The sequence below is a fragment of the Varanus komodoensis genome, unplaced genomic scaffold (assembly GCF_004798865.1).
Source record: "Varanus komodoensis strain SLA01 unplaced genomic scaffold, ASM479886v1 scaffold18_1, whole genome shotgun sequence".
NCBI lineage: Eukaryota > Metazoa > Chordata > Lepidosauria > Squamata > Varanidae > Varanus > Varanus komodoensis.
This window is the reverse complement of record NW_025335548.1, coordinates 5,708,582-5,726,852: the sequence shown is the minus strand read 5'-3', so window position 1 is coordinate 5,726,852 and position 18,271 is coordinate 5,708,582. Positions and strand designations below refer to the sequence as shown.

At 42.9% G+C, this 18,271-nt stretch overlaps 1 protein-coding gene across 2 annotated transcripts in view; it reads right to left on the bottom strand.

The window, feature by feature from the left end:
• The window catches only part of COL5A2 (collagen type V alpha 2 chain), a 150,108-nt gene that overhangs the window by 66,781 nt on the left and 65,056 nt on the right, over positions 1–18,271 (bottom strand). For both annotated transcript variants that reach the window (XM_044427045.1, XM_044427046.1), the window contains exons 4-8: positions 17,432–17,464; positions 15,757–15,789; positions 14,130–14,183; positions 6,436–6,543; positions 251–328 (exon numbers count right to left, since the gene is read on the bottom strand). In XM_044427045.1, coding sequence (XP_044282980.1) covers positions 251–328; positions 6,436–6,543; positions 14,130–14,183; positions 15,757–15,789; positions 17,432–17,464 — 306 coding nt within the window. The remainder of the gene's footprint in view (positions 1–250; positions 329–6,435; positions 6,544–14,129; positions 14,184–15,756; positions 15,790–17,431; positions 17,465–18,271) is intronic.

The following is an 18,271-nucleotide window of genomic DNA, read 5'->3' as shown; positions in this document are numbered from 1 at the left end:
TTATGACGATCTGAGATCAGAGGCCATCAGAGCTTGGTTCTGTGAGTTCCACTTACTTGCCCCATTCTGGAAGTGAGTCTTTCTCATTGAAGTTCAAAGAACTAAGTCCCTGTTGCACAAGTGGTGACTCCCACTGGCTCCTGGGCAATCTCTCTGTTACTTTGGGCAGGCTTTCAACCAAAAGAGCATTTTATGTTTGAAGCTGAAAAGTGGGGTAGAAATGCTGTGTTGAACAACAAAATATTCTTACCACTGCACCAGGCATGAAACCCATCTGACTAGCAAGTCCAGACTTCTCATCCAGTCCTGCCATCTGAGATGTAAACGGCTGTAATCAGAAGAAGTTTAACCATTAGCTTTAACGGAAATTCTAGTAGACAGGACAGGGTGGATGAGCCATGAGGTCAACCTTTTACAAATAGCTGCTGAAATCATTGCAGGGGACAGAAGACAAAAAAATTGCAGAGCTGGCTGTAAAATTACTTAAGCAGCGGCAGGCCTAATATCTGTTCTTCTCCTCCAGAAAGACAAAAACCATTTATGCTTTGGCTTAACATGTTACACAGAACGATAGTGCTGCTTGTATTTGATCTCTCACAAGAAAAGTGAGAAAAGTGATGGCTTGCATCATTCCCTTTCTCTTTAAAGGGGCCGCACGCACAGTCTTGAACTAGGTGGAAGGCATGAAACTTCAAGAGGCAAATCTAGACTGCAACCCTTGCACACTAACTGGAGAATCATTTAACCCAACAGGACTTGGTTTTTTTGTTTTTTTTTTTCCAATACAGACATGTATTTAAGGTACACTTAAAAGTACATTGCACTTAAGGTGAGATTAGGAGCACAGTTAATGCAAGGTTCCCTGATTCTCTTCCTATTCTTCATGACTGAACTGTTTAAACAAATAGCCATTTACTCCTCTTTATCAACATTCTGTGATTCCAGTTTCATTTATATCAATACTGCACTGAAACCAATGACCAGATTGCCATCAATTTTCTGTGAATGGCCAGTAACAGATTTGTTAGTGTTAGATATGCATTTATTTTAAGTCCTTCCCTAAAGATTGTTGATTCCACAGTCCATCACTGATTTGCCTTCAAAATTCATTCTCCCCTCACCCACACTTTGTATCCAATGGAATGCAGTGTTTAATTAAAAGGAAAAATGTCTCATCTTCTCATTGAGATTTAGGGTGAAAGTGTTTGAGAAATGAGCATGAATTAAATTATCCCAGCCTCTCGTGTGCCAAGCTCACAAGAATGATGACCCTGTCTTCTCTCAAAGATGCAATACAAACACTGACCAAGAATAATTTCAAACTTAATTAAAAGGGAACTATTTATAATTAAACCAGCACTGATTAAATGTTCTTCAAGGCACAAGTGTGTGAGGCAAATATCAATGTATGTACATATTTAAATTGCTGTTTATTACACTCACACAAGCAACAGTCCTGACACAGCAAAACTCTGGACAACTTGGCCCTTTTGACCATCCCCATGTCCAAAAAGTGATGAATGAAACATATTGCACTTATTAGACATTATGGGTGACAGCTATAAATGCTGTGGACACAAGGAAACCTGCATTTTACCTCCAGAAGCAGCAACTGTCAGAAGTGTGACCAGAGTCAGGGCATTGGCATGCTTCTTACCACACTGATTTGCATCATCAAATCCAAGAAATCCATGAGCACAGATAAGTTTAACCCTCAAGGATGTGTGGAAAAGAACAATAATCAATGGGGGACATTGTTGTAGCACTGTCCATGAAGTGTGGGAGCAAAATTTTGGGAACTTCATGTTTCCTCTGATGTCCCACAAATCCCACAGACAAAGTGTTCATGACTAGTATTTGAGGACTGATCTATGGAGGCTGGCAGTAGATAATCCATCCACACAGCAGAGGACTGGAGTACATAGCATGAGGTCCATATATAATATAAGGTCTTAGTAGGCAACCATCAAACAGGAGACCAAGTGAGCACCCGTACCTCTTCTGCATGTATCCAGTGCAATATGTAAAACAGTCTTTCCCAGTCTGGGGTACCCTTGCTATTTTGGACTTCAATTCCCATCAGCCTTAGCTAGCATGGCCAAGAGTCAGGAATGCTGAGAGTGCATTCTAGAGAGAACTAAGCTGAGGAAGGCTGGTATAAAGTTTATCACATGCACCCAATACACTCCCCCTACATGGAGGGATGATTTATGCCAGTTGTTCACCTAAAATAAAATTACAAGAAAGCACAGATAACAGCAGCATGTGTGTCTGTTCATCTCCCTACAGACCTTGTATCCTTAGCACTATCATTAGCAGCATAGAGAGAGTGTGCATGATCAAGATAACATTTATTTTTGTGTGACCCTTCTTTTAATCCTCAGCAAAGAGTTAGTTGTTCTCCTTTCTAGGGAACTCATATAGAAGTCTTGATCACATGCAGGAAAAATAAGTTGTTAAGCAAAATGTTGTGCAGTCCAAGGCCATGTCCTACAGATGGGAATTATAAATGTTCCTGGTTCTGCAATCAACAAATGTTTTCAAGAAATATACCAGCCTTCCTCAATCTGGGCCCATTGCAGATGTTTTGGACTTCAGTTCCCATCAAATCCAGCCAACATGGCCAATAGGCGTTATAATAGGTTGAAGAAGGTTGAAATAAACATTCTGAAGCATGCACTAATGGAATGACTAACTCTTCACTAGAGTATGAGTAAATGCACCGGTTGTAAGAGGTTTACAAGATGGTTCTTCAACTCTGAAGGGAGATGTGGAAGCATTCCGAATACAAAGCTGTCCATGAACACATGGGGCAGGTTCCCTGCAATAGTCTTAAAATCAGAAATTGTGTCCCTAAATTGGGGACAGGAGAAAAGTGGTTCTTAAGATATTCTTTCTATTTTAAGAAAAACACTCAGTCAACATTAATAAGTCTAAAATAAAATTCTACTGAATGTCAATTTCCAGAATTCCAAATTCATTATTTCACTTGTTGATGCTTAGAGTCTTTGGCCAAAAGCTGGAATAGTGACACTTCCATCAAAATCATAACTAAAATTCAGAATGCTTATTTCTCCATTTATTCTGACAGTTTGAAATCTTAAATTATCCTGCAGAAAACTACTCTGATATGTTATTTGGGCCAAACCAAATTTCACGTTAAATTCATATCTAGTGCCTATGTCTTCTTCTTTTGACAATGCTGAAAGCTTCATTCTAGATTTGGGATTCAAAAAATAGATAGTATACGCAGCAGGAGTAACCACAGGACAAAGAGGGGGGTGCAACCCATAAGACATGATCTAGCCCAGATTCCCAGCTTTCAAATAAGAAAAAAGATCCGTTCACTAGCTTTTGTAGACTCAAAATATGAGACTAAATGTCCACGAACAGTCCAATGGTTTTATTTATCGATTTGTATTCTGCCTTGTTCCTACAAAGGGCTCAAGGCAGCTTACACTATTCTCCTCCTCCATCTTATCCCCACAACAACAACCCTGTGAGGTAGGTTGGGCTGAGAGTCTGTGACTGGCCCAAAGTGACCCAGTTGGCTCCACGGCTGAGCGGGGACTAGAACCCAGATAGTCTGAGTCCCAGTCCCATGCTCTTAACCTCCACACCACACTGGTTTTATCAGAAATGGGCAATGAAGCTGTTTCCATGAGATCAGGAAAAGAAGGCCTGTGGCCTGGGATTGATGGACTGAGTTTGTCCCTAATTTAACAGGTATATGTATGTCCAAAATCAATAATCTGCTTGATAGGAATGATTATTAGTAGAGAAAATGAATATATGATCTGGCCAGGGCAACTTCTTCTTCCTTCTCTTTCCTCCTCCTATATTCTTTATTTACTTATTTTATACTGTTAATTTTAATTTTATATTATTGTATCTCAGTGTATTTTTTGTATTTTTGTATTTATTGGTAATTTATTATGTTCTATTGTATTTCAATGTATCTTATTGTGTTGTAAGCCGCCCCGAGGCTTCGGCAAGGGGCGGCATAGAAATGTTATAATAATAATAATAATAATTATTATTATTATTATTATTATTATAAAAGTGTAAATAAATTACTGTGCTGAGGTCTACACACCTACATTTATTTTTATTTAAATATCGTTAAATGTGGCGTATGCTTTGTTTTCTTGTGTAATAATTTAAAAAAAACTACTCAGTCAGCCCAGCCAGGAGCAAGAGAGAGTCCACAGGAGGGAGAAGACCTGTGACCTCTGACTGATGGACTGAGATGGTCCCAAATTTTGCAGGCTGAGCTGCAATTCCAGCAAGAGAATCCCTCTTCAGCATTGGTGGGCGGAAGAAGAGGACCTGTATGGTGTTGAAGACTGGAAAAGCTTCTTCTGGGGGTCCTGTTACTTCACTTCTTATGCAAAGATGCTGTAAAGCCCTTCTGTTTGTATGCTGTACACCCTCTTTGCAACTGGTATTGTGTTATTGTTGAGTAAATACCACCAATTTTGTAGCTTTCTGATAAAATGTGCATTGGAATGTTTATCTTTCTGTTTGTTTTTTTCCTTGAAGCAATTTATGATTGTAGAGTCACCAAGGCTAAGATGTCTGAACGAATCTGTGACCTATGTTAGCCAGTTGGCACGGTGGCATAAATTCACTGCTTTGAACAATGTCTGGCCATAAAGAGATCTGTAGAGCGGCCACTGATCTTCAGAAAGGACTTCATGGTTCATCTGGAGACACACACACCTTTCTGGGGCCTGTATCTGAGCACAGTAATGGAATATGGAACCGTGATCTTTCTGAGCTTTTTGCTGGCTCAGCTATTGGTGATGGCAGTGGTGGGTCACCCTATCCAGTCCACCACCTGTTTCTGGACACCCTTCCCATTCCACCCATTGCAGCAGGAAAAGAGCAACACTGCAACTCTCTAGCATGTCATAATTGAGGCTGTCATAATTTGGACACATCATAAGAAGGCGAAATGCCCTGGCGAAGACCATCATGTAAGCAGAAGAAAAGGACAACCAAACATGAGATGGGTTCAAACAGAATCAGGCTGTTTTTTAGAATGCTGCACAGAGATCAGAGTCACATATTGTGGCCACTACACACCTCTGTTAGACATGGATTTAATGTAATTTCTGTTTAACCCTTACAATACCCCTACAGCACAGGCTGTAACCTACACCCTGGGGTAGGGTGGGGAGACACAAACTAATTTAGCCCTTTATGTCTTCCCCTCCTGTTGTTATTATCTCTGCCATTAAATGAACGTATTTATTTCTCAGACTGTCTCCAGCATCCTTGTTTACTCTTTCCTTACGGATCCAGCAAAGAAGTGGGAAGGCAATTCAGGGTGAAAATCAAGGGATGATATTTAAGTTAAATCATAACCAAGTCAGTTTTTACTAAAGGTTTTGAAAAGCACTGTTTAGACAGCTATTGCAATAAAATGTCTTGTGGGTGAGGGGCAATTTTAGCAATCACTGTAAGACACTGGGCAGAAACACATTCAAAATTCTGTGCAGATGTTTCCCTGCTTGAGCCTAGTCCTACCGATAAGGTATTTCTTCTAGTTCGTCTTAGAAGAGACTCGAAGGGGATCTGTTGGCAACATATAGGTATGCGAGGGGGTGTCACACGGAGGTGGGTAGAGACCCGTTCTCCCCTGCAGAGGAAGGCAGGACATGCTCCAACGGAACCAAGCTCAGGGAACCAAGGTTCAATTTGGGTGCCACGAAGTACTTCCTGACAGTTAGGACCCCGAGGGTGTGGAATGGGCTTCCATGGGAGGTGGCTGAAGCCCCATCGGTGAGGGTGTTCAAAGATAGGCTGGACATGCACATGGTGGGCATGTCATGAGCAGAGCTGGCTGGAGCCAGGGATCAGCCTAGATGGCCCGGGAGGCCCCTTCTGATTCGCTCTGTTTCTCTGTTTAATCCCCTGGCAGTGAAACATTTGCCCTTCTTGCTTTCAGATCAGCTTTTTTTTTTTTGTCCATTGGGTCGTTTTTCTCTGCAACATTCTCTACTGAGATTTCTTTTTTCTGAATTCTACCCCTGGAACTGACTTGGCTGCCTGTTCGTCAACTTCAGCTATACAGACCATGACAACAACTCCTCCTAACCTCTATGCCAATAATAAGGGCAGCACGTTACTGTGTTACTCTTCATCCCTGGTCCATTCTACCTCCAATTACATTTTGAACCCCCTGGCAAGAACCATCTCCAAACCCAATCGTGTCTGCCACCAGCAAAGTGGGCATCACGGTGCAAACAGGTTCTCCCTTCAGAGAGCACCTATGGGGGTCCAGAGGAGGAAGGCAAAGTCCCACTGCACAAGCGGAACAACCACCACTCAGTTTCCACCTAAGTGGAAAGCAACCATTTGGCAACTAAAAACAAACACAGGGTGAGTAAACAGTTCATTTCTTCACATTCCTTAACAAACACAGCTTACTCTGCCCACTCCATCTGGCCCTGTGGATGGTTGTCCAGGTGGTCCAGGGTCACCAGGCTGTCCAGGTATACCAGGTTCCCCATCCATCCCTGGAGGGCCACGGAAACCCTAAAAAGAGAGGTTGCATGAATCCAGAGTTATTCTACATATACATTGCAAGCCAATCTGTTCAGCTATGTCATTCTTACCATACTAGCCAATAAATAGACTGTTTATATGCCAATTCAAGCATTAGATCTGGTATGTATATGACTACTGTGGAAGTCCTTTGTGATTGAAGCTATGCATACAATGGTAACTATGTGACATTCACTTCAAAACTTATAACTCTCACATCTACCCAACTTTGCATCAAATTATTCCCAACACCCATTGCACAGAACTCTGGCATTTGATTTCGTCCCTGCATGAGTAGACAACATTGATTCCTGCAAATCAATTCCTATTCATTTTAATGGAATCTGACATAGTAACTTATTAGCGAATTGCACCCATTTTTTAAAACAACAACAGCTTCTAATGGATGATTATATCTATGCTATTATTCCTCCTGAGCAATTTTCTCCTACATGAATTCTGAATCCAAGGATTGTTTTTATCAGCATTTTTCCCTGAGGTAAAATCTTAGACCTCAAACTCAAAATCATTCAGTAACATTAAAGCATTTTTCTTCCAATAATTGTCTATTATGGGAAAGTATAGGAAAAGGATAGGTTAAAAGACAGAATTGATGAAATAATTGTTTGTTAGATTACAGAATGCACATTGTAAATATCACATATCTGTGGTGGTTTTACTCTGGCAAATTTTCCTCCCCACACCCCTCAAATTTTATCTGCCTCTGTGTGTGTGTGTGTGTGTGCATGCATGCGTGCATGCATGTGTATAAGGACATGTGTAAAATATAAAAATACATGCACCAGTTTCTGCTTTCATTCATGCTGGTACAAACCCACAGGGACCTCTCAGGTTGATGGGACTCCATCCCAGCTTTACATTGGCATAACTTTGCATAATGGCCTTTTTTCTGGATGAGCTGCAGAACTGGCTGAGAACCATCCTATGGCCTCTGGACGGCATCTGGCATATCAGAAGACGCTTCAGGTCACCTGTGCTGTGTCCATACCAAGGAGGAGATCCACTCAGGGATCTTCTTTCCCTGCCCCGTTCCCTCCACTCAGTATGGAAGGTTTTACCTTGGGGGTAGCAGCTATGACCTCATAAGTACAGATGTGTGAAGAATCTGTTCTTGGGGAAACATGGAATGGATTTCCCCAGCTTCCCTCCCCCTCCACAATTCCATTACGTGTCTCCTGCACCAGCACCGGCTTGATTTTTTGGGTGTTGAGCCAGCATATGGGCTACAGGAGTGGGGAGGGTTTGTGTTTTAATCTCAGGAAATCTGCAATATGGGGCTCAAAATACGTGCACATCTTAAAGAGTGCAAATCTGAGCCTTTTCTGGATCTATATTGATTTGAGCTGGCTGTGCTAGCACTGGGGGGAAAATCCAGCAGCAATATAATCATAAACAATAAACAACAAACAAGAGACAGTATTTGTTGGGAAAACTAAGTTACCAAAAGGAAGCAGATATTATACACAACAGGAAATCCCACAGAGATGTTTTATCATTCAGCATTAACGGGATGTTCCTTTTTCATAGTCTGTACCATTGCCCGTTGCAATCAATTATGCAAGTAGTTCTCCTGCGGACTTTATAAAAATTTAAAGCTCAGTGCTGTGATTTTTAAACATTTTGTAGCATTATATTCATTTTTTTAAACACCAAAATTTAATCTGGCTGTCCTTCTCTGTATTTTGTTCTACTGATATTACAGGTGACTAAATGCAAGCATAGGAGGGGTCCTGAAACTTTACAAAACAGGACTTTTGAGCAGCCATATCACGTAAGCTGCTCCTGCTGAAGTACCCTCTTCTATGCAGCTCTTAAAGTGCAGGAGCCCACTTTTGATAAATGTGTTGCAATGATAATTCTGCATCTCACCACCCTATCTCGGCCGCACTTACAACATCATTATCCTTGAGAATCGTGGAATCGTACAGTTGGAAGGGGCCTAGCAGGCCATCAGTTCCGACCCCCTGCTCGATGCAGGATTCAAGCCTCCCATGCAGACTCTAACCAGGCCTGACCTTGCTTAGCTTCCAAAATTAAGCTATGTTTTTGTTTTACCGTGATTTATAAAAAGTGGTTTGCGATATATCTTTACGGCTTTTATATTGGGCAGCAGGGGTGAGGAACATGTGGCCCTTTTTATATGTTGTCAGACTGCAATTCTCATCAGCACAAGTCCACATGGGCAATGGTGAAGGATAATAGGAGTCATGATCCAGAAGTTGCCAACACATTTGCTCTCATCTTGGAGGAAGAATTCAGTTTGAAGTCTCCAGGTGGGTGGCTAGCACATTCCACATTTTTGGTATTTCTGTGCTTCTTAAGCAAAGGTTTCATTGCTTCTTTCTTTGTGTATTAACCTCAATGATGCAACCCAAGAATCATTTTCATTTTATTATTTATTTATTTTATTTAGCAAATGTCTATGCCGCCGCATTCGCCGAAGCCTCGGGGCGGCTCACAAATCTATCAATTAAAATATTGTACAATAAAAATATAAAACAAGTTAACAATATAAAATAAGTCGCCCTGGCTGAAGAATAAAAAATAAATAGTATTAACAGTTAAAATGACATTTGAATAAAAAGGTCTTCACCTGGAGCCGAAAAACAAGTAACAACGGCACCAGGCAGACCTCTCTGGGGAGCGCATTCCATAGATTGGGCGCCACCGCAGAGAAAGCCCTCCTCTGAGTACCTACCCTCCTAATTTCCTTCACGGAGGGTTCCCGGAGAAGGGCCTCTCCCGCAGATCTCAAGGGGCGGCCGGGCATATATGGATGTAAGCGCTCCTTCAGGTAACCAGGACCCAAGCCATTTAGGGCTTTATAGGTCATCACCAACACCTTGAATTGGGCCCGGAGCCAGTGAAGCTGACGGAGGACTGGAGTCGTGTGAACATAACGCCCAGTCCCCGTCAGCAGCCTGGCAGCTCTATTCTGAACCAATTGAAGTATCCAGACCGTCTTCAAGGGTAGCCCCACGTAGAGTGTTATTTTATTTATTAATTATTCATTTATAAACTGCCCCGTAGCCCATAGGGCTCTCTGGGAATATAAAACTGAATAAATAACATTAATAACCAATAAAAACAGTAAAAACTGGCCAAGTTGCAGATGAATATGGAAAGCACACAAAACCCTATTTATGCAAAGATATAGTCAGCGTGGGGAAGAAACGTCACCTCTGACCACTGCACATTCCTCAGAAGGTCAGCACAAAACTTGAAGAGAGGTCCTTTATGCAGGACTGGAACCCAGTGTGGGGTTCTGGTATATGGAGGTTGTGCATCTGGTCAGTGGGTTCAAATCTGTTCCCTCTCATCCACAGGTGTCTATCATATTCAGAGATATGGGCATAGGAGGGGGAACAGGTGGACCTTCAGATGGCATTACACTTCAGCTCCTATCAGCCTCAGCCACTATACCCAATGGTGAGGTTTGGTGAAGGACGTGGGCAACCATATTCCACACTTCTGACTTGGTTTTACCTACCAGCCAGAGAGTTTGCTGCCGATATCCTCCAAACATTCTTCTATCTCTCAAGGTTTTTCTAGCAGAGCTTATCAGAAGTGCAAACTGCATCATAACTCCTTATTGTGGTAGTATTCAGAAATGTAAAGTAGATACTGTGCTATGGATAAGCCTGATATCTGCATAATTAGGTTTCCAGAAACACCAGTGGATTTAACATGACGAACAGCAGCAATGCTGCTGCAAAAGTTTGGCATGCCAGCGGCGTGAAACAAAAGAGAAGAGATTTAAAAGACTGCCTTTGGTAAAGGTTGGCCATGCTCCTTAAGTCAATTATTCCCAGAATGCCTTGCACATTGTGAGCAAGTAGTTCCTAAAGAGAGCCACTAGATGGCAGTAAAACATGTTTTTCTTCTTGTGTTACTTTCTCATTAACTCCATGCCTACGATTGTGTTGAGAACATTATGTTACTACTATATATTTGGTGCCAGGGAATCAGTTGTTAGTTCAAGACAATGTATGAAATTCAGTACATACACACACACGCTTGCTCCTATACACATTGTCTTTTGCTTCTTACTCTCTTAGAGTTGCCAGTTCTCAATGCTACCAAACTGGCAGAAATCCCTTTCTATGAAACTCTTATACATATTATACTTTGCTCTGCCAAGTTCTAGGCCCTAGACTAGGTGTGGTCAACTTGTGGCTCTCCAGATGTTTTGGCTGGAACTCCCATCAGCCCATGCTAGTGTAGCCAATGATAAGGGATGCCAGGAACCGCATGCCCAAATATCTGGAAGGTCAGAAGTTAGAGTGTGTGTGTGTCTCTATCTCTCTCTCACACACACACACTGCTCTGGACCTAGCAATCCTCTATTAGGGTATCCAGATGTCAACTGCTGGAATTGCCTCTTCTACTCAACTATTAAAATGCAGGAGCAATGCCTTGGTGTACCTCAGCTCACTTGACGATATCACTTTGCTTGAGGTCCTCAGACTCAGTCTCAGAGCCTCCCTTGCCCGCCTTCTTTGTTTCTGCCTTGTACTAGTGGGCCCTTCGTTGCCCTTGCACTTAGTCTTTGGTTCCCCATTTCCTCCTCTCCACAGGACCTACCCTTTCAGATACCATTACACACCCCAACTAGCTTTAACCATCCTGTTTATTAGCCAGCATCCCTAGCATTCCTAGCACAGAGCTTAAAGTATATCATGACCATGAGTCACCTTTTGGAGTCGGTAAGCACATCTGGGCTTTTGAGAGTTGGGTATACTCTCAGAAAAGCATTCCCATTGGGGCCTTCCCCATTCATAAAATGGCTGCCTTGATGTGCCTGGGTAATCACGAATTACTCATTTTCCAGAAGGCAAACGGGTGAGACTAAAAGAGTGACTTTCCAAGAATCCACGTACATGGCAGAGGCAGAGTCTGAGCTCCGAAGGACAAAGGGCAGCCATTCATTCCAAACTCCCAGTTAAAACAGTAATTTTAAAAATATTATGCAATAAAATGAACAATCAGGTGAGCAAAGAGACTGGTGAACAAAAATGAGGTGTCCGTGGGCAAACTGGAACCAACCAGAACTACCATGGAACAGAGATTTCTTCAGAGTCTTTGTACTTATTAACACCTTCCTGCTCAAGTTCCTTAAAGCCACTGCTCTTTTCCTCCAGTCTCCCTCTCCCACGCTCTCCTCAGCCTCCTCTGTCCCCTTCCTCCAGACAACTTGCCATGCCATGCCATTCCCTATTTTCTGTCTGAGGAACAGACTAATCATGATGCAGGAGATCGACATTATTGCCTTGCACTGCTTCACTGGCAAAGGGCAATCTCCTACTCCCACTAAGATCCATGCAAAACATGATTTTGGCACAGCAGGATTGCAATTTATAGTACCCGTGCAATGAATTATTTTGATGGGAAATTTTTCCATGACTAACTTATAGGTAAAAAGGCACCTCATTATCGCAGAATCATGCAGTTGGAAGCGGCCTAGCAGGCCATTGGGTTCAACCCCCTGCTCAATGCAGGACTCAAGTCACCCATCCTGATTTCAACCCAGTCTGACCCTACTTAGCTTCCAAGATTAGGCAGGAGCAAGCACTTCAGGCCAGCCCAGTTATGTCCCTTAAGACTCATCTTATTGAAAACCTCAACAAAACGCATTGTGTAAGTGGATGTTTAACTCCCTTTGAGATTCAGTACACTCTTGTTCTATTACAGAGAAATTTAGATTGTTAAAGGAGTTGTCTGGAACAAAAACTATTGGCAGAATGGGCTCCCTTAGGAATATTTAGACAGCAATGTATATATGAAATCTGTATATTTCCCTGCCCAAACTACTTGTTTGCCCTGCCTAAATCCATTTTTTTTTGGGGGGGGGGGTCCTACTTTTGATGGTTGCCAGAAACAAGTGTCAGTGAAAAGGGGTGGGGTGAACTTCACCTTCCTAAGCACTTAGAGCCTTGGGAATGAGTGGAAGAGTGGAGGCAAAGGGATCTATGGGGAGACAGTCAAACCCCCAAGTGTCTCACTGCGAAAGGGGAAAGAAGGGCACCTACCCCCTTTCATGTTTAAAGGGCACTTGGAATTTTGCTTGCCTTCTGACTGTAGTCAGGGGAAAACAAATTGGAAATAAACCTGTTTAGAAACTCTCTGGATCAATGTCCAGGGTTGCTTCACCTGAACTGCAGGGACCCCACAGAACATTGGCCTGGTGAGACTTCCCAATATGGGCCCTCACAAGCCCATCTAGATACATATTTTAATATTTGAAGAGCAATCTAAAAAGAAACACAAGCCAAACAGTGACAGCCCCTCCAATGTGCAGCCTCCAAGGTGCTTTGGAGGGCTGACTGATCCCATGACCCATGCCCTGTAACTCCCAGGGGGCGTTCCTGCAATCAGTGCAGTCCATCAAGAATGGAGCTGCCCTTGAAGATGCTGCAAAGGCTTCAACTAGTGCAGAATTCAGCCACTGGAATTCTGACTGGTTTCTCTAGGTGTAGCCCATGTGATACGAACTCTAAAAGAAGGACACTGGCTGCCGATTCATTTCCAAGCCCAGTTCAAGGTGTTGGTGCTAAGGATCCAAGCTTGCGATCCAAATATGTGCAGGGGAAGCTCCTGTACATTACAAGGGTCAGCTTGGAGCTTTTCCAGGTTCGACTTGCAGCAGAAGAGCATTATGTGGTCACCAAAAAAGAGAGCCTTTTCTGGGGTGGTGCCCCAACTCCAGAATACCCTCCCAAAAACAGATCTGACCAGCACAGACATTTTACTGGTTTTGGTACCAGCTCAAAAGGTGTCTGAATAGTTTTGTTGACTGACTCTTAAGTCTGCTGTTACACAGTATTATGAATAATAATGCTTAATTAATAAAGCATCATGTCACTGATTAGAACTTTTATATTGGTATACCACCCTGGAATTCAGCTTTAGATAAAGGGTGGTCTACACATAGTTTATAATAAATAAATAAAGCACTACCTATAGTGTTCTTAGTATGGGCAAAGTGGTGCCAGATGTATTTTTTGTTGGGGAAACTTCAGGGAAACTGCCCAGGATGGGAGCAGATGTTTCTTTATGGGAACGAATTGTTGGAGGATGGTCTCTTGATAATCCTTGGAATGAAAGCTATTTGGGAGAAATGACTCATGCTTCCCCATTCTATTAGGCAGCTAAACTGGGTGTGTGACAAAAACACACAGTTGGGAGACAGCTGGGGGTGGGGGAATGAATGAGAGAGAGAGAGAGAGAGAGAGAGAGAGAGAGAGAGAGAGAGAGAGCGCGTGCAGTTGGAAGGTGCCTTGGGGGGCACAAGTACCTTTCCCTTGGGATCTGGTATGGCCATCAGATTTCCTGTCTGCTAGTGCTGATTGGCTTGCCTCCACCTATGCTCTATGTTTATATTTGTAAACAAACCAAACATGGCAAACCAAAGAAGGCATGAGCCGTGAGTAAAGGACCATCCCCAAGGCAAGTCAAACCTACCAGCGCTATCCCTAGAATTTCTCACCCCTCAAAGAAGTGAGGAGCACCTGACAATCCATCAAGTAAGGTTGCCGAAAGAACATTCAACCACTTACAGGTCTTCCCTTTGGACCTCGAGCTCCTCTTGGTCCCTGCGACCCTGGAGGTCCCTGAAACAATGCGAAAACAGTTATGGATATTCACTGGGTTCTGACATGAATACAATGATGGGAGCATGATTCGGAAATTAAATGTCAAATAAAAGTCTGTTTATCTATATGCAGGACAGCAATGAATTCCAGCAAGTCTGGCCTGTGCATGAACTAATAGTGTGTTGTAGAAAAGGGACAGTCAAAAGATGCACCTCCAGATATGTTGGACTCAACTTCCAGTTGTCTTTGTATGGTCAATGGTCAGCAATGCTGGGAGTTGAAGTCTAAAACACTTGGAAATCTATTTTCTGCCCACTCCTGTCCTAGAAGATGCTCCAAAGGCTTCTGTTCTGCATGACAGTTCGGCGGTAGTTCTTTAGGAAAGGAGATGATATGGGAAGCCACCACCATAAGCTATGGCAGTGTATCTGACCTGGTGCCCTGCAGAGAATTTGGACTACAACTCCCAGCATTCCTGATCCTTGCCAACACAGAATAAGACTGAAAGGAGTTAAAGCCCAAAACATCTGAAGAGCAGTAGGTGGGGGAAGGCTGAATTATGGCTTGTCCTCATTTTTTAAAATGAGATTTTAAAAAATCTCCTTGGGATTCTTTCTTTATTTCTGTACTGCACAATAGCTGAAGCTCTCTGGGCATAGTACAAACATTGACAAAATACAATAAAAACAATATAAAATATAAATAACAGTAAAATGGGTTTTGATATACGACCTCCCTGAAACCCCATTTCAGCATGAGATCAGGGAAAAATGCCAGCACCCTAAAATGATTTGTTTCCAAAACTGTAGAACACATCTGTGTGCTGAAGTATATGACTCTTCATGGACCAATACACTAGATAGTTACTTTGGGGGAAAAGTTCCTTTATTCCGGGGACTAGAAAATTCAGCATTTAGAGCAGTCTTCCAGCATTCTATTTTGTGCAGGGATAGCGAAGCCTAACTCTGGATATAGGATTGCCCATTAGAAACCAACATCAACTCAGGGTGGCACTGTTATACACAAATGCATGCGATGAGAGCTAGAAGGCAGCTTTCGTTAGGGAACAGCCACTTTGGGAAGGGGAAATGTGGGCACAGAGGCTTGGGCCAAGAAGAAGGTGCTTAACTCTTCCTCACCTGCCACTTTCCTGCTGCAACGCCCCACCTTTCTTCCCCCTGGTATTTCTCAAATGCAAACAGGCACACAGACTTGCAAGGCTAAATTCACATGTGTGGCATCACAGGTCGACCAAGCCACAAGAAAAAGCACAGAAAATAGTCAAGCCTTTCTGAGTATAATATACAAGGAAGAAGAAGAAATAATGGCAAGCAGAGGAGGTTAAACGAAAGACCTTATGCCAAGCGGCCAGCAGTGATCATATGGCTAAAAGATGTGATCTGGGTGCTCACCGTGCAGCTGAAGAAGGATGCAATAAGCAACTGGGAAAGGAAGGCATCGGTGTAGTTGCCCAGCAAAAGAAGGACATGCCTGTTATATGCCAATTTGCAAAAGAGAAACTAAAGGTGTCACAAAAATGTGGGGGCATATTCAGCATCCTTTGACATAGCTACAAGTAGTCTTTACTTACAGCTGGTCCAGGCCGTCCTCTTATACCCGTAACCTATACAAAAAGAATAGGTAAGCATCAATAGCACATCAGCTAATGTGCACACGATTGCGATTAAGGTCAAGAACTTTGGGTCTTGGTCATTAAGAACAATTATGGCAGTTTCCATTAGCATTTCCACATATTGTCATGGAGAAACCAAAGCAGAAAAATGGACAGTTCCTATTCTATATTTGTGAAAACCTGTGGCGGTTCTTCGATGACGCACGGGCAGGCCTGGCGCTACCCACAAACGAGTTGGGGCTGGCGGCAGATTGGGGAGTCTCTCGGGCAAAAGGAGCATCACCCTCTGCATCCCCCTGATTGGCACTACTGTCCTTCTGCCTGCCACGTCTTGCGTGGCCTGAACTGCACCACCCAAGGAGGCAGGTGTCCCAGTGACCTGCCGCTCCTCCCCCTTGCTTCTGCCGCTGCTTGCCTACTCAATGAGGGCAAGTGAGCAGCACTGGAAGCAAGGAAGAGAATGGCAATGGCGCCCAGACTTGGGCAGAGAGATGCCCAATGAGCCCAGCCCTTCTTTGTCCTATCCTCACTCCATCTGTCAATTCTTGATACCTGTGTAACCCCTGCACAACAGCTGGAGGAGGCTGTCAGGGTCTTGCACTCTTCCGCACGAGAACATTGTGCATTACTCTCTTTTGGGGGTGAACAGTAAGGATATTTTAAATGAACACTTTACACTTTTCTGTGCAAGCTGAAAATGCAAACCGAGAATGTGGCAAGGGGGCATTCAAGCACTTCTCACACAGGTACGGTTGTGAAAGAACCTAAATGAGTTGCGACTGACAGTACGCTCTGAGATCACGAATCCAGGCTTGCCAGCGATTTGAAACAGCCCTGAAATGCATCTCTGGAGAAATGGTGGAACTATTCTACCACAAGTATGGAATTACTGATATGTTCAACCACCCCATCTCCTCACAGGAGTAGCAGGGACTTGAGGGCAGGGTTCAGTTCCTGTAACAGTGGAGCAGTAGCTAAGTTAAAACTCATTTACTCTGTCTTCCAAAGCATCTGCAGAAGATTTTTTTCCACTTTTCCAAATTTCTTCTTAACAAATCTATAAAAGCATGACTCTTATTTTCAATCAATCATCAATGAGCATTCCTCATAGCCTGTTCTCCTTAACTGGTGAAAATCTTAAGGTTAAAACTTCTACTGTCACACTCGCACAAAAGGACTTTCTCCCTCTCAAACCCACCCCAGTCCTCCAAGCCACCAGAAAATCTGTTCTATTGGATTTCCAAGCCCTCCAATGTAGATTTTAAGGTTTCTCTGATAGAGAAAAACCACCCATTATCAAGTCTCCAGAATGACACCATCGGATCCAATCCAAACAAACTTCCATACTGTTACATGATAATTGTACACTGTTTGGTGAATGGCCACAGCTCATAAGATAATTATCAGTCTTGCTACATCCTGCATTCCATTTCCCTCTAACCTCACGGTATACAGTTCCCACTACCCACCCACCTGTAACTCAACATAACCTGCATCTGGCAAAATGGAACCCAGTCCTCAAAAGCTTGTGCCATAGCACATGTGCCAGACATAAAGGAGCTGCAAGACTCCTGTTTTCTCTGAAAATGATCTTTTTCATGTTTGGCAAAATGCAAATAAAACAAGACCTTACCATTGGCACAATTCCAGGTTCCCCTTTTTGACCCTGCAGGGTAGAAAAAAAGTTATTTCTGGAGAGTGGAAAATCATTGATTTTTTTTTTCTAAGAAAGTGCATTTCAAATTACATATGAAACAAACGAAGCATATGAAGACATGATTACACAACAGAAAACGAACAGTCTTCTCATCACATGGTTAGAAAACCAGATAGCGCTAAATTAGCACAAGGACCATTTGGCTGCTGCAGGTCAACTTCTTATATCTCGATCATAAATATGTTCTGCGGGTAACTTGATGGCAGGGGAAGGGTGTACCTTTTGGGGCCTTTCTGGTTTCTGGCTTTTTCCCCTTGAAAAGGGATGCAGCAGGCGATCTGCGTGCCACATGCAAGCACACAATATAGGAAAACTATCCCCCTTTGAGATGTACTATCAGAGCTTTTCCACACAAGGCTGTTATTCCACCATATCTTCTTTCCGCTTCATTGCCGAATTGAGATCTGAGCTCCCCACAAAGCACTTTTCCTTTCTTGCTGTTCTGCTGCATGATCTAACCTCCAAGCAGCCCTGTGTTATGGTGGAATAACACAATGACACAAGCAGGGAGATATGTTTTCTTTTGCTTTTTCAAACAATCCTCCATTTGTACCACTCTAAAACAAATACAGAGAAAGTGCTTTTTAAAAAAACAGACAAAACCGGAGGGTCATGGTAACATCTAAATCACCCCTAAGCAGCCAAGGATAATGGATGATGAGCATGCAATACACTCCTTGTGTAGAAAAACTGATGGTTGCAGTCATTCTTAGCTGTCCTCGAAACACTCATCGAAGGGTGGGGTATAAATGTAAT